Source organism: Cynocephalus volans, chromosome 2 (genome assembly GCF_027409185.1).
Source record: "Cynocephalus volans isolate mCynVol1 chromosome 2, mCynVol1.pri, whole genome shotgun sequence".
NCBI classification, from domain to species: Eukaryota; Metazoa; Chordata; class Mammalia; order Dermoptera; family Cynocephalidae; genus Cynocephalus; species Cynocephalus volans.
The window spans coordinates 165,055,155-165,081,751 of NC_084461.1; the positions used below are offsets into that span (position 1 = coordinate 165,055,155).

The 26,597-nt window shown below is 42.3% G+C and overlaps 1 protein-coding gene across 1 annotated transcript in view; it reads right to left on the minus strand.

Annotated features, from left to right (window-relative positions):
* Nucleotides 1-12,931, minus strand: part of MTMR9 (myotubularin related protein 9) — a 54,326-nt gene extending 41,395 nt beyond the window's left edge. The window contains exons 1-2 of the mRNA XM_063087048.1: nt 12,632-12,931; nt 1,626-1,734 (exon numbers count right to left, since the gene is read on the minus strand). Of these exons, the coding sequence (XP_062943118.1) occupies nt 1,626-1,734; nt 12,632-12,813 (291 nt within the window). The 5' untranslated portion in view covers nt 12,814-12,931. The remainder of the gene's footprint in view (nt 1-1,625; nt 1,735-12,631) is intronic.
* Nucleotides 12,932-26,597: the final 13,666 nt, after the last annotated feature.

Consider the following 26,597-nt stretch of genomic DNA (forward strand, 5'->3'; position numbering starts at 1 on the left):
AGCTCTTCAATTTAAATTTTCAATTACCCAAGTGAAAATTCTATTACTTATAATCTGAACCAATATTCAATATCGTTTATGTAAATATAAAGCAAACACATCCTGTCTTAAGCAAACTGACATATGGAAATTCAGATATGTTAAAAACAAAAGACTACAAGCACCAGTGAAAATTACTTGCTTTAGAAAAGAAATAACTTTTAAAAAGTCTTGCCATATACATACACACAATGGAATATTCAGCCCTAAAAAGGAAGGAAATTTTGTCACAATTTACAACATGAATGAACTTTGAGGACATTGTGCTAAGTGAAATAAACCAGTCACTAATACTGTATTATTCCATTTCTATGAGGTACCTAAGGTAGTTAAATTCAGAGAAACAGAAAGTAGAATGGTGCTTATCAGGGGCTTGGGGGAGAGAGAAATGGGAAACTGTTGTTTAATGGGTATCTTTTGCAGGATGAAAAAGTCCTGGAGATCTGCTGCATGACAACGTGAATGTACTAATCATACACTACTGAACCGTACACTTACAAATGGTTAATTAAGATGGTAAATTTTATGTTATGTGGGATTTTTTTTTTTACCACAAGTTTTAAAAAGTCTCACCATAAAACTGTATCTAATAAGTGACAGAAGGCCCTCAATGTGAGCTGCCATTAGCCAAGAGTTATATGAGGCATTCTACATACATCACCTAATATAATTCTTAAAACAGTCCTGAAAGGTACGTAATAGTATCCTCATTTTATTAAAAATGGGAAACTAATCATCAGAGAAGTTAAGCACTTTACCAACGGCCACGAGCTACCAAGTAGTAAAATCAAGACTCAAACTCTGCGATATATTATTTCTATTCTGATTTCTAGGATTGCACCTATTATAAAAGATGTACTAGTACAATCAAGAAAAAACAACTCTGCTTCTGGTTGCTAATCTGATAAAGAAGTAAAGACTGTGTGTGATCAACTCTCACTAGTGATATTGTGTCTCGAGGAAACCCTTACAGGGCAGGTGGGAAAGGTCAAGTCAATGGGGCTACCATGTCCCCCCAGTTCCAGCCCACTGTGACATGAGCAAAAGCAATTCTAACAGTATATGTTTTACTGGTCTAAATTCCACATAGGATCTTATTTGAGCAAACCCATTAGAGCAGAAAAAAAGTTCATGAACTGTCTTTGGTACACAGAAAATATCAAGATTTGTACAGTGAACACGAAATATCAAGCAAAACTTTAAAATTTTTCCCAAGAATCTCTTTACTAAATCATCTAATGGTTTCTCCAAATAAGCACTAATACATACTCAAGTGAAACAGTATTTACTATTTGACCAATACGAACTCATGGGAATTCCATAAAGACAGCAGAACGCAATTCCATGAAATTTCAAGCACTTCATGGTATTGGGATTACTCATATAAAATGAGCAACACTAAAAACTGCTGTAAGTCAATGAAGTCGCACTACACTCATATAACAGCGAATCAGGGCAAGGCTTTTCCTATCAGTCTTCAGTGTCTGAGTGGGAGAACAAGACCAAATATGTAATGAAGAAACATCAGAGCTGCAGAGTCAGAATATAAGTTTTTTTAAATCAGATTTTACCTCCAAAATACGTACCTCAATAGAACTAGCAATATTCAAACATTCCTCCATTCCAGGAATATCCAACTGAATAATTCGAAAATCTTTACATTTTATGATAATGGTACCCAGTGATCCCACAAATCTGTAAAAAATTACAAATCATGCTTAAGAACACATATATTCATAACTTTACATATATGATTTCTTTAGAAAGAGAATATAGTTGTAATCATCTATATTCAACCTTCTTCTCCCCAATTAATCTAATTAAGAGTCAAGCCTGCATCATTAAAATGAGAGCCATGAAGTATTTAAAATATATGCATTTAAAAATTTTTCAAATATATGAAGTAGTTCTCATTAGGCTAGTTAATTTAATAGAGATTATTTGGGGCCTCACTTCAAAGAATAGGAAAAAAGTTTTGTAATTAATGTGCTAAGTATTTGTACAGAGATGTTTCTGAAACATAGAAATACAGTTCATTTTAGATTTTACTTACTTCCAAGCTAGCAGCAGTCCATTTAAAATATAAGAATCTTTTTGCTCAGTATTTAAAAATTATTAACTTGCAATATCTATACTGAAGAAGACTTCAGAGAAAATGCCATATCTAATCATAAATTTTCTCTCAGTAAGTTTTGTGCAAATTTAATTTTACCTTTTTTGGGATATTTGTGTTCCTCCTGTTGCTATTTTGTTTTGACTATACTTGCCGAGAGCTCTGATTTCTCTTTTACCTTGCCTCTGAATGCCCCCAATTCTGTTCCACTAATACTTCTGAGTATTCCCTATAGTAGGCATTCTTAGGCTGATCAAAAGCTGATAACTTTACTTACAACTTATCAAATTTAGCAACACAACTGCTACAGCTACTCCTCCCAAGTTCCTCCTCAACTGTATGCACTCCTATGGCTTACATCACTATACCACTAACTATGACAGCCAAACATTATCAACACGGGTAAAAGCATATTAAAGAAAGTTCCACAAGACATCAACAACTGATCAACACAATGGAATGTCTTTTATTAAAACATATTTTCAGGGCCGACCCCGTGGCTCACTGGGGAGAGTGCGGTGCTGGGGGTGCAGCGGCGCTCCCGCCGCGGGTTCGGATCCTATATAGAGATGGCTGGTGCGCTCACTGGCTGAGTGCAGTGCGGACGACACCAAGCCAAGGGTTGTGATCCCCTTACCGGTCACAAAAAAAAAAAAAAAAAAAGAAAGAAAAAGAAAAGAAACAAACAAACAAACAAAAACATATTTTCAAAAACCATACTCTTGGCACTTCCACTTCCAGTGAAGGTGGGATAATATCCTCCCACAAAGAAAACTCCAGGCCCAGGTGGTTTAAATAATAAATTCAATGAAAACATTTAATAAATGAACACTATCAATTCAACACAAACTCTTCCAGAAACTTGAAGAGGAGGGAATTACTTCTCAATTCATTTCATTAGGGCAGTATTACCTTAATACAAAAACCAGAGAAAGACATAACAAGAAAAGAAAAGCACAGATCAATATTCCTCAAGAACATAGATGCAAAATTTCTAAGCAAAATATTACCAAATTAAATCCAACAATATATAAAAAGGCTAATATATCATTACCAATTGGGTATTATCTCAGGAATACAATATTGGTTTAACATTTGAAACAAAGCCATATATCATCTCAATAGATGTAGAAAAAGCATTTGACAGAATCCAACACCCATTCCTGATTTAAAAACAAAAAGCAAACAAAATCTCTCAGCAAACTAGGAACATAAGGGAACTTCCTCAACCTGATAAGAGCATTTACAAAAAAAATAGCAACAATTTCAGAAATAAAAGGCATGCAGATTGAAAAGGAAGAAGTAAAACTGTCTTTATTTGCATATGTGATTGTGTATTTAGAAAATCCTAAGAAACCTATAAGAAAAAGCTATTAGAAAAAGTGACTTTTAGCAAGGCTGTAGAATACAAGGTCAATATACAAAAATCAATAGTATTTTTATATACTATCGCAACAATGTTTTATAATGTACCCAGGACTTTGTTTTTATTCCGGTATGATGAGGCCAACAGATGAGAAGATTACTGCCACTGAAAACATTGCTACTCACAGTTCCCAAGAGGAGGGGGCATGCCATATCATACCACACAAGGCCACATGGCTCAGCACCAGGGTTGGTCAGGAGGTAGAAAGAGCAGGGGAAAGCATGGGCCACGCAAAGCCTTTACTGTGATTTTCATGGGAAGGAATGGGCACGGCAGGTAAGCAAGCTGAACAAATTTAGGATTGGATAGTTTAACTAATTTTGGCAGGTTCTGGGATATATGGGTGGTCCCTGTTGTCCTGGCCCTGGGGTTATTTAAAGCAGGGGGATAGTAGCCCTGACTGCAGGAGCCTGATAAAAGGAGGGGATGAGGGCTATGGACTTGGATTTGGTTGGTTTGCACATCAAAGGCATTCTGGCCAACAACTTATTTTCTATCTCTAGGAATTAGCTAACCCTGAGACGGACAATCCCTCTCCAGGTCAACAAGGGATTGTTGCATCATAAAATATAGAAAATAAAAAAGATATCAATACAAATGAAATATTGGAAATTGAAATTAAAAAATAATACCACTTGGACTGGCCAGTTCAGCCAATAATATAAAATAAAATTTTTTTAAAAAATAAATAAATAAAAATAAAAATACCACTTGAAATAACATAAATAAAAAGTACAAAGTGTATAGTACAGAGGAGGACCTGAGAAAATATGTAAAAAACCTACAAGTGAAAACAAGAAAACATTGCTGAAAGAAATTAAATAGCTAAAGAAAAATAGAGATATATTTTGTTCATGGGTTAGAACACTCAATATTTTAAGATGTCAATTCTCCCCAAATCCATCTATTGATTCAACATAATTCCAATCAAAATCATAGCCCTAGGCTTTCTGTGCAGATACTGAAAAGCTGATTCTAAAATGTGTATGAAAATGCAAATAATTTCAAATAGCCAAAACAACTTTGAATAAGAACAAAGTTGATGGCTAACACTACACAATTTCAAGACAATATAAAGTTACAGTAAAAAGTCATTGTGATAATAGCATGAAGATAAAAAGATCAAAGGAACAGAAAAGGGAGTTCAGAAACAGACCCACTTTGCACAAAGGTACAAAGACAATTCCATGAAGAAAGGGCAGTCTTCAACAGATGATGCTGGAACAACTGGACATCCATTAAAAAAACTGTTTTTGAATCCACACTGTGAACCACATACAAACACTAATGCAAAATAGGATCTTATAACTAAATGTAAAACCCAAAGCTATAAGCTTGCTAAAAAAAAAAATGGAAGAAAATCTTTGTGGTCTTGGTTTAGGCAATGATTTCTTATGATAAGATACCAAAATTCCAAACTATAAAAGAACAACCTGACAAATTGGACTTTTTCAAAATTTAAAATGTCTCCTCTTTCAAAGACACTGTTAAAGGGAACGAAAAGACAAGCCACAGACTGAGGAGATATTTGCAAGTCTTATATCTGATAAAGGGCTTCTATATAGAGTACATATATAAACTCTCAAAACTCTATAAGAAAGCAAAAAATCCAACTAAAAATGGGCAAAAACATTTGGACAGCCAAAAAAGACAAATGGATAGCAAATAAGCATGTGAAAAGATGCCCCACATCATTAGTCATGAGAGAAATGCAAATTTAAATCAAAGTAAGACCCCACTTCACACCTATTGGAATGGCTAGAATTTAAAAGACTGACCACAGCAAGTGCTGGCAAGGATGTGGAAGAAAGTAAACTCTCCCATACTCATGATAGGGTGTAAAACTGTAGGCATGACACTTCGGAAAACAGTTTGGCAGTTTCTTGAAAAGTTCCCCCCACCACCACCATTTATTTATTTATTTATTAAATTTTTATTGAATCAAAATTGATTATGCATATTTTGGGGGCTCAACATTGACATATGTTGATCAAATCAATATTACTAGTATACATATTGTTACAAATCTTATTCTTTATGCCCCTTGTTCAATCTCTCCCCACCCGCCTCTACCTCTCCCCTCTAATTACCCTAATTACCCTAAATTTCTTCTCTCCTTCTGAAAAAGCAATGGTTACTCTGTTGATTTGTTGCCTAGGCGACCTGTCCAATGCTGAGAGGTGTGTTCAGGTCCCCCAATACTATCGTAGAGTAGATGCTTCTTCTGTCACTCTGGAACGGGCTTTGTGGAGAGAGACATCCTCTTCTTTTCTTTGGTCTCTACTGGTGACTCTCCTTGTGTCAGTGCACTCCAGTGGCTGGCAGACCATCTGTGTGGAGGTTGTGGCATCTAGCTGCTTTCATGGCAGCCATGGTTACTGTGTGGCTGTGGTGGGCCACCCACATGGAGGTGGTATTTTTGGCATGCCCCTTGGCACTGGCAGTGTGCCTGGTTGTGGGGTGGGGGGGTCCAGTCCCCGGCTCCATACCTCAGGTTCCCAGGCAGGCCCTGAGGCTCTGGCAGTGTTCCTGGTTGTAGGATGGGAGTCTGGTCCCCCAGCTCCATACCTCAGGTCCCCATGTGGGCCCTGAGGCACTGGCAGTGTGCCTCGGCTAGGACTAACTTTTTGTCCTTTGCTTACTTCTAAAATGGGGGAACTTCTGCTGGGACCAGTACTTGAGCTGTGTGGTTGAGCTAAATTGCTGCTTTGCTGCTGTTTCCCTAGGGAAGGCTTTTTGTGCAGCTCAGATTTTTTATAGGTACTTCCAGCTCTCCAGAGACCTGGTGCACCTGGGTTTTGAAGAAACTATGATCTAGGCCTGAGTCTCTTCATCAAACTGCACCCCATGCAGTTCTATATTCCTGGCCAGTCTCCTCTGAGTGGTCTTTCACTGACTGGGATGCTGGTCAACTGTCCTTGCTGTGCCCCAGTGTTCCCCCAGTGGGCCCATCTCCCTCACCACCCGTGCTCCAAACACTTCCCATGGGATGGGTCATGAGCCAGTCCCTTGTGATGACTCACCAGCCTCTGAGTGGCTCCTTTTTTTCAGTTGTTATGACTTTTCACTCCTACGTGAGTCCATGGGAACCCTGTTAGTGGTCTTGCTGTCCTGAGGGCCACCAAGGCCCTCTTCTTCCCTGCTGCCTCTAAGCAACTTCATCTGCAGGGCACAGCTGTGGCTTTTGCCAGCTCTTGCTCAAAGCACTCAGCAGCTCCAGCCTTAAAACAGCCGCAGCACAAAATATTCGGAGCAGTTTTTTCTTTCTTTCATCATGGCTTCTCCCACCTTCATGCACTCCACAGGTCTCTCCTCCTCTTCTCCTGGGCTCTAGCAGCCCCAGCTTGGCTGCTGTTGCTTTGTTATAGTTGTAAATTGGTTGATTTGTGGGAGAGAGTGACACTGGGGACCATCTATTCCACCATCTTGACCAGAAGCCTAGTTCCTTGCAAAGTTAAACATACACCTACATCTGATACAGCCATTCCACTAGTACGTAAATACCCACGAGAAAAGAAACCATATGCTTATACAAAGACTTGTGCAAGAATATTCACAACAGCTTTATTTAACAGCCCCAAACTAGAAACAACCCAAATTCTGAGCAGGTGAATAAATAAATTGTGGAATACTACACAATGTAATACTCCTCAGCAATAAAAGGAACAAACTATTAATATACACAACAACAAGATCAATCTCAAAATAATTATGCTGAGTGAAATCAAGAGAAAAAAGAGTACTACATGATCTATGATTTTGATACAAATTTCTAGAAAATGCAGATTAATCTGTGGCTGCCTGGGAAGGGAGGAAGAAAGGGATTACAAAAGGCATCAGGAAACTTTTGGGGGTAATAAGTTCATTTTATCTTGATATGGTGATGGTTTCAGGGGTATGTATATACATCAAAATATATCACATTTTACACTTCAAATGTGTATAGTTTACTGTATGTCAACTGTGTGTATAGTTTACTGTATGTCAACTGTACCTCAATAAAGCTGTTTTAAAAGTCACACTCTTATTCTGCTTGAGCTGGATATAAAATACATCAAATTCTCAGTAAAAAGAAAAGAATAGTATGTAAAAGATGGAGACATACATAGTTATCTGCTTGTAAATTTCCAAATCATCTATTTTATCATACCAAATCCTCTGGCAAAGTAAATTTTGTTTTCTGTTAGCCTGGTTGGCTTTATTTAGTACTTCAAAGTATAACAAATGACTGAGGAGTTAAAAATAATTGTTACTTTATGTCAGAACAAAAATGCTATAAACAAACTATTCTCCATTAATTCATTCCATGTTTCTAGTCAGTTACTATTGTAGAATACTGGGCCAAGAAAAATATTTTTAAAAAGCTTAAGAGTGCCACAAAATTCCCATGATTTACATAAACTGTCAGATCCAGTTTTATTATTTTCTCCTTACTGTCCTATCCATGCCTTGCTCCAAGGAGAAAAACAGAGTTTGGCTTTTATCACATTTGAAACAAAGGTAGAATCCAAACAAGTTAAAGACCTAAAAACAAAGGGTAAACTATAAAGCTATTATGGAAGAAACTGTAGGAGAATATCCTGGTGACTTTGGGACAAGAATGGAGTTCTTAAGACTTAACAATCACAAATCATAAGGTAAAAAATTGGCAAAGTTTACAGCAAAATTAAGAACTTCTGCTCAACAAAGGACACCAGAGAAAAGTTCACAGATGGGTGACAGACTCGGAGAAGCCATCCACATTGCCTAAGAATCAGTACCCGCAGAGTAGACAAGGAACCCGTGCAGACAGACATAAGACATAAACTCAACTGTAAGAAGTGGGCCAAAGAAATTCACAGGCAACGCAAAGAAAAGACAAAAATTTTAAAACTGACTTGATAACAAGTATATGAAGAGATACTTAAGCTCACCAATAATTAGTGAAATACAAATCAAAACAAAGAGAAGTGGTTACTGACAGACCAGGCTCGGCTTACCCTCTGGCACTAAACAAATGACTCAAAAATCGAAAAGCTGGTGCAAAGCTTGGAAGGTTTATTCAGATTACCAGTACTCAACTAAAAGTCTAACCAAGCAAACAAAGACAAAAGAGGCACAGTGGGGTCCACTTTATCCTAGTCCCAATTGGCAGGGCCAACCTATTCCACTGATACAGTAATTGATAAAAGTGGTTCTCCCTACTGTTGTTGGCACGAAGAAGAAATATACCACCTAGATTTAAATCAGAGAAACAAAGCATAGCCAGGAGTCGTCCAGAGTGCACCTATACAGAACAGCAGGAGAGGGCTCAAAAAATCAGAGAAAGGTAAGAGACTTTTAGTGGCTTCCTGACTTCCAGCCACTGCATGGCGTGGGAATGAATCCCCATCACTCTCATCAATCCATCAGGGGGACCCTGCTCAAGCAAGATCTTCATGGTGTAGGACTGGCCTTCCCCTCTCTGTTAGTCACCCGTCAGGGTGAGCCGTTGCCGACCAGAGGGAGCATGCATCTCACAGGTTGAGAGGAGTTTAAGCTGTAGTTGTCTGGCAGTCACTTTAAAGAGGAAGAAAAGAGAGAGAAAAAGGAGAGTAAAAGAGAATAAAATGTTGTCTTGTCAGAATTTAGGCCGGGGGCTCCAGGAGAGACTTACCAGCAGCAGAGACAAGGGAGAACAATAGGCCCAATGGTCACTTGCCTCTTGCAGCTAGAGTCTCCTCTGGTGCCTAAGGCTTTCTAATTTTCACTGGTGCAGATATTAGAGCAGCACATGTGCTCCATGCGGAATATCCCAGGGACATTCCAGGCACCCAGAGTCCCCTTACCTCCTGGCTTTTACCAAATTAGGCTCTTGGGTCAGAGATGAACGATGCACCCAGGGGTAAAGCAAACAACACTTTATTAAAAGAGGGGATAGACTTATGCATAAGGAGGTAGTTACAGGAAAGCTAGCCCCCAGAGGAGAGCTGTTAAGGTCTTTTATTGGGAAAGGAGTTACACGGTACAGGCCACCATCACTGAAGGTGGTCCGTTCTGCTCTTCCTGGCTGTGCCATGGATGCATGCTTAACTAGGGCTTTGGTCCTTGTGCCTGCACAGTAGGCCCAAGAAGGCAGATCCCCAGAGGGTCACTGGTCACCTTGAAGCTTTGTGCACATGTGGGCATTCCTAAGGGGGTCTTAAGGTTAATCTGTAACTTAATTATTACAATTACGGTACACAAGCCTTGGGGAGGAGTTTTGCAACTCAGTGAATATCCCTTCCCCTCCTATCTGTTTATTTTATCAGGGTGGGCCATGGGGTAATCATGTGCCCTAGGGGGGGGGTCTCATGACCAATTGTGGAAAAGTGACAAAGTGCCCTCTGCAGGGAAAATGGAGTCAGTTTGGTTCAGAGGCCCAGCCTTACTCTGTTTCAATATTATTTCACAATCTTCAGACTGACAAAAGTTAGAAAAACAATAATACAAAGGTTGGTAAAAATGTGGCACATTCTCTCCTGCACCAGGTGGGAGGGCAAACCAGAATCATCACTTTGGAAAAGAACCTGGCATCCATTTGTGAAGTGAGATATGTTCTTACCCTGTGGCTCAGTCCCGTCCTGGGCACAATCACAACAGACCTCTTGCATAAGACTATACTGGAGCACAAATGAGTATGTTTATCACAGTTGTTTGTGCCAGCAGGGAGTTGGAGGTTATCTAAACAGTACAATAAGTAAAATGTTTTAGATACTTTGGGATTCTATGCTGCAGTTAGAAGCAGTAAAATGAACGTACATACAGAAATATGAAGAGATTCTGAAAAAGAGTATTAAGCAAAAATATAAAGAAACAGAAGATCTACAGCACAATCCCAATCAGGTAAATTAAACTCACATGCATGTGCGCACACACCCACACACAACAGTGCTATCAATTTTATAGCAACATTTAACATGGCTGCCTACAGGAACTGCGGATGATGTGGGAAACGGGAGTGAAAAGTAGGAATAAAGTAAAAACAATGAATCAGTCACGCAAATGATGAAGTCATCAACTAAGTGGATGAACTCAATTTTCTGCATCTGAGATCCATGAAAAAAAAACAGGGATTATTGTACAACTTGTGTACAACTCTGTGTGCTGAAAGTATCAGATAAGATGACATCAGCGATAAAAGAATTCTACAGACTTGCAAAGCATTATTCCAAGATGTTACTATTCCATGTGAGAGGGGTTATCATTCTCTTATGAAATAGAAATGAGGGTCAGACAGGTTAAGTGCTTGTCGGAGGGCATCTATCTAATAAGAGACAGAACTGAAGAGGTCATCCTTAATGACCTTCTCTTTCTCATCCCATTTATAATTCACCAGCAAGGCATGGCAGCTCAACCTTAAAATCCATCCCAAATCTGACTACTTGTGGCCACACTGTTGCTTCCACTCCAAGTCACCATCATCTTTTATCTGAACAACACAAGGGTCCTACCTGGGCCTGCTGCTTCTCCTCCTGCTGCTCTACTATCCATCTTCTGCCAGCCACCAGAATCATCTTCTAAATAGTCTATCAGCTGCTACTTCTCTGCTTTCAACTCTCCAAGGGCTCCCCTGAAAAGCATTACAATGGCCTACAAAGCTCTCCATGCTCCAGCCTCTGCACATCCCTCCAACCACAGTCCCTAACCCCCCCCCACCCCCGCAGCTCAGTGCCCTCCCGCTACGCTGGCCTCTCTGGTCAGGTCAAGCACCGCCCATCTCAGGGTCTCTGCACTTGCTCCTCCCTCTGGCTGCAAACCCCTTCCCTCAGATACTCATTACTAACTTCCTCCCTTCATTCACATCTCTACGCAAATAACTCTTGCCTTCTCTAAAATCTTTTCTAAAGACACTTCCTCCTGGCATCCTTTATCCTTCATTTTCCTTCCTGGCATTTATCACCTTACACTGTTATATATTTACCTGTTGATTTATTTGACTGTCCATCTCCCCCACTAGTACCGAAGCTCCCCCTCTGTCCCAGTCACCACTGCATCTGCACGTGGAAGACAAATGGAAGTAAACATTTCTCAAAAACAAAAACCAAACAAACTCTGATCTGATCACCGAGCTCATGCTCTTTCCAGTATACCATGCTGCTTCCCAGAAAAAGGATAAATGTATGGAAAGCTTGTCATTTCCCCCCTACAGGTCTATGTCATACATACTTCCTTATGCCTACCAGGCCAGCACCTAGCAAATGCTAAGTAAATAGAAGGAAATGAATGAGTAAAAAGTAACCATAAAAAGAGGTAAAAAAAAGAAAAGAGACTTGATGGTCACGGAGAGACTACTAATTTGCCTTCTACCATTCAGTGGACAACCCTTCTTTCACTTCTCACGTGACTTTCTGCCCAAACCACAGTTACGAGTTCTGAAGGAGATAAAAAGGAATCGAATGTGAGTTCTGGCTTCAAAGAGCTATCATATGTGTGACTATTGACATACAAATTTGAATATACACTTATGAAGGGGATATAATTCAAGAGCTGTGGGATTTCAAGGGGAGGGAATTACTACCAGCTGTGAGATTAGCAGAAGCCACCGTGAAGGAGCCGGCAGTTGAACTGGTCACACTGAGCACTGACAGACAAGGAACAGTCAGATGAGAGCCTGTGCACTTCTAGAAGACAAGAACGGTGCCTCATCCATCTCAGTGTCCTCAACACCTCACAAAACGTCTGGGACATAAAGGCACTTGATAAAGTTTAACAAGCTCGGGAGCAGTGAGGCTGTCTACACGAAGGAAGAGAGTCAGTAAGCTGCGGAGACGAGACGCTGCCAGGTGGACGGGAGCACGAGCAGTGAGGGTCGGCCAGTAGGAAGGTCCACAGAGAGAGAGGGCGGGACAGAGAGAGGCAGCAGGACATCGAGACCGCGACAGCTGCCACACCGGACCAGCGGCCGAGGGGTCCCGGGAGAGCCCTGCTTGAGAATGCGGCCGGGGTCTCGGCGTCTGGGGGACTCGGGGCGAGCGCAGGCCGGGGAGGTCCACACTCGCGCGCACGACCTCCCACTACCCGACCCCGGCCGTCCACATTCGCGCACGACTCACCGCCTGTCGATGGCGTCCACGTTGGCGTGCAGCAGCCACAGCTCCTCCGCGCCGCCCCGCCGCGAGGACAGGATCAGGTGGTGGCCCGTGAGGCACAGTGTGCCCTCGACGGCCGCGTGCGAGGGCCGGTGCAGCGCCACGCCGTCCACGCGCGGCGTTGGGATCAGCTCGGCGAACTCCATACCGCGTCGCCCCCTCACCCAGGCCCCGGGCTCCGCTGGCGGGCTGAGGGGACGAGGGCTAGGCCTCCGCGGAGTACCGTCCGAGCCCAGCCGCCGAAGACTACGGGCGGAAGACACGAAGCGCGGAACCCGGAAGACGGGGAGTCTGCGCCGGAAGTACGTCACCGCCTCGGTCCGCGGGAAACGCCTCCGGAAGCACAGCCGGACCGGGGACGAGCGTTCCTACTCGGCAAGACCCCGGCTGTACCTCCGCCGAGCGGCCGCCGACCCAGGGCTCTTCCGGCACTCGTCACAGGAGCGGGCGAGCCGGGCCGACCCGATGAGCCGCGGGTGGGCGGGAGGGTGTGACTCTGAGCTAGAGGGGAGCCCGCGGGTGCCCGCGTGAGCAGGGGACGCGGTCCGGCCCCTCCCCGCGGCGGGCCAGTTCCAACCTAGACCCAGGGATCCGCCGCAGCCCCGCGGATGCCACCAGGGGGCGCTCGAGCACTGGGTCCCGGCCGGTGCCGCGGCAGTAACACACACTCGCGCACACCCACATGTGCACACTGTCACGCGCGCGCACACCTGTGCGCGCACGCTGTCACCGCACACGCACACCACACACACTGTCACCGCGCTCACACGCACACGCTGTCACCGCACACGCACACCACACACACTGTCACCGCGCTCACACGCACACGCTGTCACATGCGCGCGCGCACACATGCTGTCACCGCACAGACACGCTGTCACACACGCACGCACGCACACACATGCTGTCACCGCACTCACCTCTGAGGTCCCGGCCGCGTCGCACCCACGAGTACTGAGAGGCCGGAGTCTCAGCGTGTCCAAAGATGGATTGCTGCAGACCTCATCAGATCAACGCCTGTCCCTGATTTCGTCCCTGTCCTTTCTAAAATAGTCCCTTTCAAAACACTTTGTGAGATGTAACCCCCGAGATTCCAGGTTAGCTTGTTCGTATGCAAAAGAAAAACAGGAACCAACAGAAAAGGGAAGTGATTTATAAAGCCATTTTTTCTTAAACTGGAATTTTTGTCTTTCTTTGTGTGGTTCATTGTAACAATTACTGGTTGTGGAAGGGAGAATGCACTTCCAGAGTGAGGAATCAGGGACAGCTTTACGGAGAAGGTGTCATTTGAAAGGAGACACTTTAAAAATGGGGAAGGTTTAATGACATCTACTAGAGGTAGGAAAAATTCTCCAGTAATTCCATGAACTTTTTCTTCTGGTCTTCCTGAAACCAGCCTAATAGAGACCATGATGTCATTAAGTTAAGAATCTAATACTTTATAAAGTCATAAACTCTTCTTGCCCACTAGGAAAAACTGTCAATATATTGTTATAATGAAACACCAGAAACTGTTATAAAATTACATCTACTGTGAGTTGGCGCTCAAAGCATGGAAACCCTTTGAGATCTGAGGAAAACAAAAATCCAGTAGTAAAGAATCAACCATGGGGGTGGGGGAACGCTGCATGGATAGCACGATGTGTTACTTTACCACAGGAACAGTAGATGGCAGTGGCATTCAACCGATGGGCTTCCGTTGTACGTATTAAAATAATTCAGTGAAGCTGTAGTCAAATGCATTCTTGTCCAAACTGCCTGAAATAAGAGTCTGAGAGCTTATGATCATCCAAAGATGATGGCATTTATAATGAATGTAAAACACTTACTCAACACCTGACAGATGTCGTTATCATCATCATTGTATGAGATGACAAATGGCACTGATGTATTATCATCTAGATGTTATTCTACCACATAGTCAACTGGCTTTTATTAAGTACCTTCTCGTTCTTCAGCACTGTGGGGAATGGAAATGACAGAGCTGACACGGCCCTTGCCCTCGGGGAGGAACCGCTCATTTGGGAAGACTAACTCCGAAGACTGAACCAAACAAGAGTGAGTGCTAAGTTTTGAAGTACAGGTTAACCTTCCTGATTTTGTGTTTCTCCACTAGGCCTTGAGTACTTAGTAGAATGTGAGGCAGTTTGAAGGAAGTTTGAAGAAAGAAGGTTGACAATTTCCAAAACTACCAGGAGCATCCAAGATGGAGAAGAGAGACACTGCCCGTGTGTGCCGCTGAGGAACAGTGATCCTTCACATGTTCAGTTGTGTTGTGTTGACTGTAGCAGCTGAAACAACCTGACATCCTCATGACAAGTCTTGCTTGTGTCCTCCCTTCCCTCTATCCCCCAAGAAAACCAATCACCAAATTCTTGATTCCATCTTCCAGTATTTCTTGGATCTTTCCACCTCTCTCTATGCCCAAGGCCACTATCTTAATTCAGGCCGTCAACGCCCAGCGGGGTTTCCCGTCAACCCATTTTTCCACTTGGCAGCTAAAGCCCTCTTGGGTCTTCTAAATCTTTTTTTTTCCCCCCCTTTTCTTAGTTTAAAAGGCCCTTTGTGATTTGGTCTCTTGGGCAGTGATCACATATCAGATCTCATCTCTCCTACTTTCTTCCTCTCCCGTAGTTTCCAGCACCCACACCCTTGCAATCTTCATGCCCCCATCCTTGAATGGCTTGCAGTTTCCTTCTGAGAGTTCTCACCCAGCTAGGGCCTTGCTAAGTGGAAGTGTGGAACAGGGACCAGCATCACCAGCATCCCTGGGAACTTTGTTGGGAATGTTCTGCACTGAACCTACTGAATCAAAAATCTGCATTTTAACAAGGATCCTAGATCTTTGTATGCACATTAAAGTTGAGAAAGCAGTATTTAGAGAATCTGTGTGTTTTTTCTGCTGGGTATATACTCATCTCACTCACAATACCTTGTCCCTTGAACTGCTAATTCCTATCATTCTTCAGAGCTTGTCTAAGTTGTCACTGCCATGGGGAAGCCTTCCCTGATTTTCCCCATGACTTGGGGCTCCACAGCACCATGTAACAATATCTCACACTGATTGAGTGTTCATTCTGTGTTCCAGACTCTGTGTTAAGTGCTTTACACATATTGTCTCATGTAGTCCTTCCACAGTGCTCTCAGGTTGGGGTTATGGGCTGAATTATGTCCGCCCCAAATTCATGTGTTGAAGTCCTAACCCCCAGAACCTCAGAATGTGACTTTATTTGGAAATAGAGTCTTTAAAGAGGCAATTAAATTAAATTAAATAGTTCGGGTGGGCCCTAATCCAATATAACTTGTATCCCTTACATGAAGAGGAAGTTAGGACACAGATACACACAGGGGTAAGGCCACTGAAGGACACAGAGAGAAGATGACTTTCTACCAGCCAAAGAGAGAAGCCTCAGGAGATATCAACCCTGCTGACACCTTGATCTCAAACTTCCAGCCTCTAAAATTGTGAGAAAATTAATTTCTATTGTTTAAACCACCCAGTCCATGATACATTGTTATGGCAGCCCTAGCAAACTAATACAGTTGGCTTTTACTCCCCTTTTACTAATGAGGAAGCTGAGGCAAGGAGAACTTCATAACTTTTCCAAGATCAGATGGCAATAAGTGGTCCAGATTGAGACCCCATCAGTCAAATGCAGACTCCATGATCTTCACCACCAGTCCACATTGCCACCCCATATGACCTGAGCTCACCTTGGTTACTCCTCTAATATTATCACTTAATAAGCTGTATGGAGAGAGACTCTTCACGTGTCTGTGATGTTCTGCTGGACAGCAAGATCTCTGAGAGCAAGGGCCATTTCTTGATTGCAGCCGGCCCAGCACCTAGCTTACCGCCTGTCTATAGCAGCCACTCCATGCATATTTGTTGAATAGACAGCCTGTATCTACATATTCCACCCCACCTCTCCTCCCCACCCCAATCTGAGTAGCTTTAGGTGACATCAGATATTTACAGCAGTGTTTTGACAGGAGTTGGGGAAAGGTAGTATAACATTATTCCCACCTTGCTGAAGAGGAAATTAAAGCAGATGAATAACTTCTCAGTGACAGTTACCGTTTACAAAATGTTGTCAAATATACTTTCACGGGACTCTCTCAACGACCTGGTGAAGCACATAGGAAAGGTGTTGTTCCCAGTTCAGAGAGGAAGAACGGAGCCTCCAAAGGACAGCAAAGTCCTACTGATGATGAAAGTGAGCAGTGAGGCCAGAAGGCCATCGGCAACATGTCCGAGGCAGGGCCCAGGCCCTTACTATCACAGTCGTTTAAGTTAAATTAGACTTAGTTTGCACTGCTCTTGTCTGTTAAGATTCCGAACTGTGGACATTGGGAGAAGATAGCCTTTTCAAAAAATATTTATTTATTTATTAAGATGGCCTTTTTTAACTAATGAAAGGAAGGCTAAGGCTTCATTGCATGTGGCAACCAAACGAAAGTTCTGGGGACAGTCGTATGATTGATGGGTCCATGTTCAGACACGACGTCTGACAACACATTCTCTGTGTCTGATTCCTGTATCTCAATCACTGAGCCGCTTCATTTATGAGACCAACCAGAAAAACAGAAGTCTAGCACGTTAGAAGAAAGTGTAGGGGCCAAAGGAAACTTCAACCCTGAAGGTTCATCAATAACAATCACTGACAAATTTAGATCAATATGAAGAAAAGGCATAACAGATTATATTATTTAGCATGCTGGGAGAAAGCAAAGCATGGGAGAGTCACAAGACAGTAACATCCCTGAAAGGAAGAAAATTCAGCACCAGTTAAAGGATGAGCCACAAACGCAAGGGAGCTCGCTGGAGGTTTTTTTTTCCCCAGCGGGCACATCTGCTTTTATAGGGTTAGAAGAGAGCTGATAGGTTTGCTGAGGACACGGGGCATTCGGGGATTGGATGGATTGCGTTGCTGAGGGGCCAGGAGCAGGGAGCCTGTGCTGATTGGCGTGCGATTCGAGCCAATGGGAAGGTATTGTGGCGCCAGCGGGAAGGAGAAGGCGGAAGAGAAGGGTAGCCAGCGCCATGATGGGACGTGGCCAAAAGGGTTCTCATACGACCTAATAATCCCAAATTCCGATGGGAATAACAAAGTTTATACACCAGTGTTCATGAGAGAAGGAAGGTGGTGGAGGCAGAAGCCCCAGAAAAAAGGCCTGAGACCAGGTTTCTCTGAAGTTCTGGGGGAGACATAGTCACAAGTGAAAGAAGGAAGCCAGAAGATAAAATTACGTAGAGACATCTAGCATGCAGATGAGAATACTTCAGGTAGTCTCGCAGAAATGATAGTAGCCCAAGGAGCAGCTACCCAGAAGAAGCCTGGCTGTTTGTATTTACAGGTGTAAATTTCTTTCCACAAAGAAACAGACTTCTAGTTAATCTTTCCCCCCCCCCAGTCTCTCTGAATTAGCTATCTTGAAATATGTCGAGAAATATATTTTGGGGCCAAAATATTTTGCTTTGCCAGAGTGGCAAATGTTGCCCACCAGTACCCCGAGGGGAGACAGTAGGAAATGAAGAAAGACAAGATTTATTTTATGGGATCAGGAGAACCTTGCAGGCTGCTGACCTGCAAGGCATTCTAGTTTATTTTTTGGTTCCTTTTTATAAGCCAGTGAAAATAACAAATCGTACTGATTAAATCAATTATATCTGGTACCAAGCTATTTATAGAACATTTTCAGCTGCCACGATGCTTGAAGATTCATGGCTAACTACTTATCAACAAAATAAGAACATAAGTTTCTCATTTAGGAAGCTTCCAGGGTCCTGGTTTCAATCAAAGGTCAGACCTCAAAGGGAGGGAGAAGGAGGAAGTAGGCAAAAGGGATGCCAGCCTTGCTGGCTTCCCTAGAATAGCAAGGACTTTGTCAGCTTGCTTATTCAGTACCCCACAGGCAAAGTGGAAGGAAGAAGGACTGCTGGTATTACTACATAAAAAACCACCCCAAACTTAGTTAGTTACTTCAAACAATACCCATCAGCTGGTGGATAGAGCTGGAAAAGCAGGGGGTGGAGGCTGAAGCAGCTGGAGGCTGGCCAGTCTCTCTCTCTCTCTCTCACTCTCTGCAGTTTGGCTGCATTCATGGTAGATGAAGGTGTCAAGAGCAAGTATTCCCTAGAGCAAAGTGGGAGCCACATCTTCTTTCATGACCTAAACCTAGATGTCACATGATGTCACTCCCACCACACTGTATTGACCTGCACAGTCACAAAAGCCCACCCTATTTTGAGATGACATAGACCCCATCTCTCAATAGGAGCAATGTTGAACAATTTGCACAACAGGGGCCCTGTTGAAAGTGGAAAACATGCATGTGTGAATTTAATTTCCCCTACACACACTGGCAGCCAAGAAGAATAGTAAAGAGAATATTTGGAAAGTCACACACCTTTTTGGCAAAGCGCTTCTCTGCTCATAGCCATAATGAAATGAACTAAAGAGTATGCAATTACATATAATTAAAATAAAGAGACACATCTAAAATAAAGGCCTAATTAAGGAGTAGGAAAATTAGGTAGGAATGTCAACAATGCTAATTAATGCAGTGATTACTGTTGGGGTTTATTTTATTGTCATTGAACCTAAATCAGCATCAGTATCCAAAAAAGTAGTGAAGCAACCTCAGTCTTCTCTCAACTCTGAGTCACACCTCCTCAGCCTCATGTTTCTTCTTTCCCCACCCTATTTAAGTGAAACTTTATAGATGTATTAGTCTATTTCTTTTGCTTATAACATAAACCATGGAACTGACTATTTTATAAAGAAAAGGAAATTTGCAGCTTACAGTTTCAGAGGCTGGGAAGTCCAAAGTCCAGGGAACACAGCTGGGGAATCATCTCTGGGGGTGGCTTAACAGCAATGAAGGGGTCTCACAGGACAGACAAATGGCAGAGCAGAGAGAGAGCTCCTCATACACTCTCCTTTGTAAAGCCCTCAGACACCCATGACCACCATTATTAATCCATTCATTACCACATGGTCCTACAATCTAATCACCTCTTCAAGGCCCCACTTTCAATTACCATAATAGGATTTCCCACCCTCAACAGTCACAGTTGAGATTAAACTTCTAATATATGGAATTGGGGATACAATTCAATCAATCCACAGCATAATGTAAATAGGAAATAAAAAACTAAAGCAAAAAGGCAGGAGAACCAGCCCAGTCTAAAAGAGGCTGAAAGCCAACAACCAAATGCAAGGCATGGAACGTGATTAAATCCCCATCATGGAAAAGGTGCCACAAAAGGAATCTGGGGGGAGTATGAACATGGACTGTATACTAGATGGTACTATTGAGCTAATGTTAAATTTCTTAGATGAGATAATGGTAAGATTATGTGGTTATGTAGGAAAATGTCCTTTTTCTGCAGAGATGCATGCTGAAATATTTAAAGATGAACTGTCAAAATGTCTGCAGCTTCCTTCCAGTTGTTTACCAAAAAATACACATTATGTATATGTATGTGTGTATATAGGTATTATGTATGCATATGTGTAAACATACACACATACAGAGAGAGAGAAAATAAAAATGTAGCAAATTATTGACAATTGGTTAATGTGCATAAAGGGTTTTAAAACATTTATTGTACATTCTTTCAACTTTTCTGTAGTCTAACTTTTTTTTCAAAATTAAGATTTTGAAAATAGAAACATAAAAGACCTATCAAATTTCGTGCTGTCATATTATAGGCATTAAAGCAAGTTGTGGTGTTTGACAGCCAAACACCCAATATGAACATGAAGAGTTGTGGCTCAGTTCAGCACATGGTCTGGTGTGGCCTGGGTTGATGATTCAATTTTAATGTAGCCCCACAAAGAAAGCATAATCGCCTACACTTTGGATTTCTAAAGATTACCAAAAGCCTCGGCAATGGTAACTACTGCTGTGAACTTTATTGTTTTATTGTAAGAGGTTACTTGTAGGAGTTCAAATATGAGTTGTTAAATCATACATTCACAATTTAAAGCCTGTGCAGTGTCATCTTGTCATCAACCAGAACTTTTCTACACCTGAAGTGTTCGAATCCTGAAATTCCACCTTCTCATCACAGTGTCCTTTTTTTGGCTTTCACTCACACTGAATCTGCCCTGCTCAGGTAGACATCCAGTCTGCACGCACTCTGTGTGACGTCCTTTCCTTCCTGGCCAGGCCCCGTCCACTGGTCTGTCATTTCCATGACACGCTCCTGTGCTCCTGGAACTCCTTCACCTGCGTGAAGCTGAGGGCTGGGTTTCATTTGTCCTTGTCTTCCCAGAGTTGAGTGTGGAGCTGGTACATATTAAGTATTTGATGAATATATCTCAGTGAAATTGAATTTTCTGACCTAACCCTCTCATTTTACAAATGAGGAAGCCGATGCTCAGAGATGTGAAACCACGTAGCTAAGATCACACGCCAATCAGTGGCAGATCAGGGACTAAAATCCCTTTTTTAAAAACTTCCAGATTCTAGGAGAGTAGAACTTTCTACTCTCTGCAGGTCTGATAATGGAGTCTATGAAATAAAGTGACAGGAGGCAGAGTGACAGGAGAAAAGCCATCGTAATTATGTGCATATGCACCAGAGTCCCACACAAAATGAGACTCAGAGAAGGGCCAGATGACTGAAGTCTCTGTGGCATCCTGAGGTGCAGAAAGGATCAGGGGCTTGGGGTCCGGAGTTGGGGTGGTGCACAGTGAACCAAGGCTGTCTTTGAGGCAGATAAAAATTCTCTCAGGCAATAAAATTGTCTCAGAAGAGTCCGTCAGAATAGGTGATAGTCTGTGACAAAGTCTGCCTGAGCCTGGGTCTCCTGTCCCATAAGCTAATCTTCCCTGGTCAGTGAAATTCCCCGGGAGGAGACTCATGATAATTGAGTTCCTTTTTGAAGGATCTATATTTAGGCAGATAAAGGAACTTCAGAGAAAGCCTCTCCTTGCACTTGAGGGAAATAAGAGGGGTGAGAGACATCTGGATTACCCAGAATAATCCCCATTGCATGATCCTTAACTTCATCACATCTGCAAAATCTCTTTCACCACAGAAGAAAATATTCTCAGGTCCTGGGGATTGGGACCTGGACAACTTTGGGGCCATTATATAGCCTACAACATATAGTCTTATTTAACCCTCAACATAGTACCGTAAGGTGGTTGGCATTATCCCCATTACAGAGGAGGGAACTGAGACTCAAAGAGCTCAAAATGACTTGTTTCAGACCACAAGCTAGTGGAGGAGGAGTTAGGACCGAACCCAAGACCACCTGGTTCTAAAGCCCGTGATCATTCCACAGCGTGAGATGGCACTCTCCTGCCTGTCAGAGGCACCCCGCCAGTCACAGCCTGTCAGAGCTTTAGGTGTCTGGGGTGGTCACTGAAACATCCCCACATAACACCTTTCTCTCTCCCTTTCCCAGCTAGAGGCCAGACACCTTCAGTGACTGCACTTGAGTGTGTTATTTGAAAAAAACATGTAGATGGAGATGAGTCAGTCCTTGCCACATTCGTGGAGCACCCTGAGGAGAGGTGAGACGGTTCCCAAGCAGCCCTCCAGGCCTGTTCCTGAGATGACAGCAGCTACTTAAGGTTACAGCCTCACTGTGGCTGCTCAGTTTAAGTAAAAAGATTGGTTGGGAGAAACATCTAGGCTTGGGCCTTGAAGACAGCCTGGAAAAGCCTTCTTGTTCGATGGCATCTCCACAGCTGCTGTTATCCCAGGTGCTCGGCCCAGCACAGGGCAGGGGAACTATTGTAATAGTGACTGTGAAAGCAATCAGGAGAACGTCATCATTGGAATGCTGTGAGGTAGGGCAAGGGAAACCCCCTGACAGCGTTCTGTGAATATCAGCAAGGTGGAGATAAAGGCACATGGGAACTCCTCAGCAGAGAGGCAGAAAATCAGAAAAGGATATCTAGGCTTTGCTGCAAGAAAAAAGTAAAAATAGAATATTGGATATTCTATTACATCGACATAATTATAATATGTGGGCTGTGATAAAATACAGTGTCCCCAAAAAGTAGAGAAGGCAAACTTTTCTATTTCTATCACAGGGTAGGAAGGGCTTCCAAAGCTGGATATTTAGCCTTTAAATAGAAGGTAGTCTTCATTCAGTGTTCTCTCTTGCATCTAAAAGACTGTGTGTTATAATTTAAATCTCTCTATAATAAAGTCACTTTTAGATTCTAGCTCGTGGCTTACTTATATAACGCATATTGGATACACTGAAGAATTAGGGTAGTTCTAAGGTGATTGCAGTGGGATTTACCCTGGGATTCTAATTTCTGTATTTCAATGGGATTGAATTCACCAATGAACTATTCAACACTTAGTGTCTTATCAGCAGCCCTAAACGACCTCTGTTTGGACCCAACCTTAGTCTGAAATCCTAGAATCCTCCTGCCATCCTAATCTCCCATTTTTATTCAGGTCCCACCTTACCTGGAAGAGCCAAGTCTAAAGCAATGAGGAGCAAACAGGAGGTCCTTGTGACAAAACTCAGCAGAAAGACATGTGTGTGACAGCGGAGGAAGTGCCCGAGAGCAGCACTGTAAGAAAGAGGAAAGGAAAGGCCGTTCTGAATCTTTGTATCAGAAGGAATCAGGGAGGGCGGGTAGCAGATGTTAATGACAGTCACAAGAGACACCTGTTTATCACCTGACATTCACTTTTTCACATCATTTTGCCCCTAAGGGTGAACCCACCACAGTGCCTAACACACGTCCCTGCAGAGCGCCTTTCCTTTCATGCTGCTGGAGTCCACAGAACTGAGTTTAGCCCTACCTCCAAGTGTCACAGAAGTAAGTTCTAACTGAAATAAAACACTAAGTGTAAAAAAAAAAAAAAACTATAACCTTTAATTTTTAGCAATATGGTAGGCTACAAATCTAATAACCCTTTGCGTATAAGACACCTATCATTGTCTAAATATTTTTAAAGCAACAAATATTTTAACATATTTTAAAAATAGCACTTTATTAAATGCATAGCTGGCTTTGAAAAAAAGTAAAATAAGTTCCTTAAAGTCCACAAAAAATGCAGAATGTGAGTTCAGGGAGGCAGGCAGGACACTGGAGCAGCCACTGCTCAGGGACATCCGCCCGTCTCCACCCGGAGCTGCTGCTGACATGGCACGGGCGAGGGGAGGAGACAGCGTCTGCACCCGCACAGGTGGGACATCGGCTGGAGACCTTTCTGCCTATGGCCAGGATCCTGAAAGCCACACCTCATTGGGTAATACAGAAAAAATTCTGCCTTTAAGATAGTCAGGAATCTTGTCTGTCTTGACTTTACCTCTGAGTGAAGGGGAGAAAATGTTTAAAAATTTGTATTTTACCCTCACACAAGTTTATTTTATTGAAACACAATTGTGTGTATCTGTGGAGTACAGCCTTAAATATCATTACCTGTATGCAATATGTGATGTTCTAATCAGGATAGTTAGTATATTCAACATTACACGATGTAACCATTTTTTGTGGCCCTTTACCCATCTCTCACTACCCCCGTCCACTCCCCCTTTCCCACCTCTGCTGGCCTCAGTTCTGTTCTCTCCTTTGGAAATTTCAACAAATTATTGTGATTGTCGTATCTTTCTTCTTTTTATTTATTTGTTTGTTTTTTTAGCTTTCACTTATGAACAGGGACATGCAGTATTTCTCTTTCTGTGCCTGGCTTACTTCACTTAACATAATTTTCTCTAAGTTCATCCATGTTGCTGCAAATAGCAAAATTTCATTCTTTTTATGGCAGAGCAGTATTCCATTGAGTATATATACCACATTTACCTTATCCAGTCATCTGCTGGTGGACATTTATGTTGGTTCCATATTTTGGCTATTGTAAGCAGAGCTGTGATGAACATGGGAGTGCAGGTGTCCCTTCAACATGATGATTTCCATTCCTTTGGGTATATACCTAGAAGTGAGATTGCTGGATCCTTTGGCAGTTCTGTCTGTAGGTATTTGAGAAACCTCCCTAGTGTTCTCCATAATGGCTGCAGCAATTTACAGTCCTACCCACAGTGTAGGAGGGTCCCCCTTTCTCTGCATACTCCCCAGTGCTTGTTATTGTATGTCTTTTTGATAATGGCCAGGCTAACTGGGGCCCTCATACAAGTCAGGGCCAAAATTTACACTGCCTGAGAGTCCTGAAAATGCCAAACTGATAATTTAGCTTAAAGACATCCTGGATTGCTAATATATTAGGTACTTGCAAAAGCAAATGTGCATCTTCTCTCAAGAAAAGCACCTCAGGTTCAAGTTAAAGGGTGAATCATTACAGACGTGGGCCTGTGGAACATGATCTCACAACGGCAAATTATAAGATGCAAGAGAGAAAAAAGTCACATGAACAGGAGTTGGGAGAAAGAAGAAACAGAGGGAATGCATTCACAAAAGACAGAAGGTATTGGACTAGGAGGTAATATCAATATTTTAATATGCTGAAAGAAGTAAAAGGGGTGTTAGAAGTATGACCTTGGAACAAATAAGAAAAAATTTTGCAAGCTTTACAAGCAGTCACTAAGATCTGCCACAATCTATACTTAATTAACAGTATTCAAACAGAAAACTATACAGTTCCTGCCTAACCCGCTACAAAAACATGCTAAGATCTGGCCACAAAGTCCTACTAATGATATGGCAACATAACATTTTACAAACAATCATTTTGGCAAACAATCTAACGTAAATAACCTAATTCTGTGTTAAAAGTCCTTCCCCCACGATCCTCAGGGAATGTATCATTTAATTGTCTACTAGGCATACCGTACAATTTTGGCAAGGCTCAATGCTGTTGACACTTTGTCTTTAACAGTTTTAGAAGTCCAGCAGAGATCGCCCAATACTCATAGCTTGCCTCTCCATTCCTGACCGGTGGACCTCATGGCAGCATGCTGGCAGGTCTTTGTGTCTCTTGACCTCTCACCTGAGAGCCCATCACTGACCAGAGAGTCTATGTTGTTGTGATTATTGGGCACCCCTGTTCTCTCTTGTCAAAACACCTGTGGTGTTGACATAACTGGATGAGAGATAGTCGAATGTGAGTGTTGAGTACATGACAGTTTCCACAAGCTGTGTGGCTTAAATAATAGAAATTTGTTGTCTCAGTTCTGGAGGCTGGAAGTCTGAGATGAAGACGTTGGCAGGGTTGGTTCCTTTCAAGGACTGTGAACCTGTTCCATACCAGATTCTCTCTGTGTACATGTGTTTCTGTGTCCAAATCCTCCACCCCTTTTAAAGACAACAGTCATATTAGATTAGGACCCACCCTAACACTTCATCTTAACTTAATCATATACAAAAAAATGTACTTACAAATAAGGTTACATTCACAGACACTTGGGGTTAGGACTTCAATATTTTGGGGTGGGGGAACACAATTCAACTCATAGCAAGTACATTATTGTCTCTACTTTTGTATGCATTTGAAATTTCCCATAGTGAGTTTTAAAAAGATTCTCTTATATATCTATAGAACACTTCAAATACCAAAATGTATATTCTTCTCAAGTGCACATGGAACATTCTCCAGGATAAACCTTATGCCAGGCCATAAAACAAACCTCAATAAATTTATTTATTTAATTTTTTCTTTGCCATTTCAGACAGAATTCCCTTATAATTAATACTTGCGAGAAAATGGAATTTGAACTTATTTACAATTACACCAACATTCACAGAGGTTGAATATCACAGGCATAAGGGCACACTAAGACCACTAGTCATCTTTTCATATTTCCCAAATAGTTTTATATTTCAGTTATGAAGGTCAGTTACCAGAGTCAAACTTGTTTGTAACAAGTAGAATTTTTATGTCCATTCAGTCAGTCTCTTACACCTTTCTGGGCCTATTCATTTGCAGGTAGGAGAAGAAACTGTAACCAGGTTCTTCCTATCATGCATTCGCGTGTGATGCCCAATAT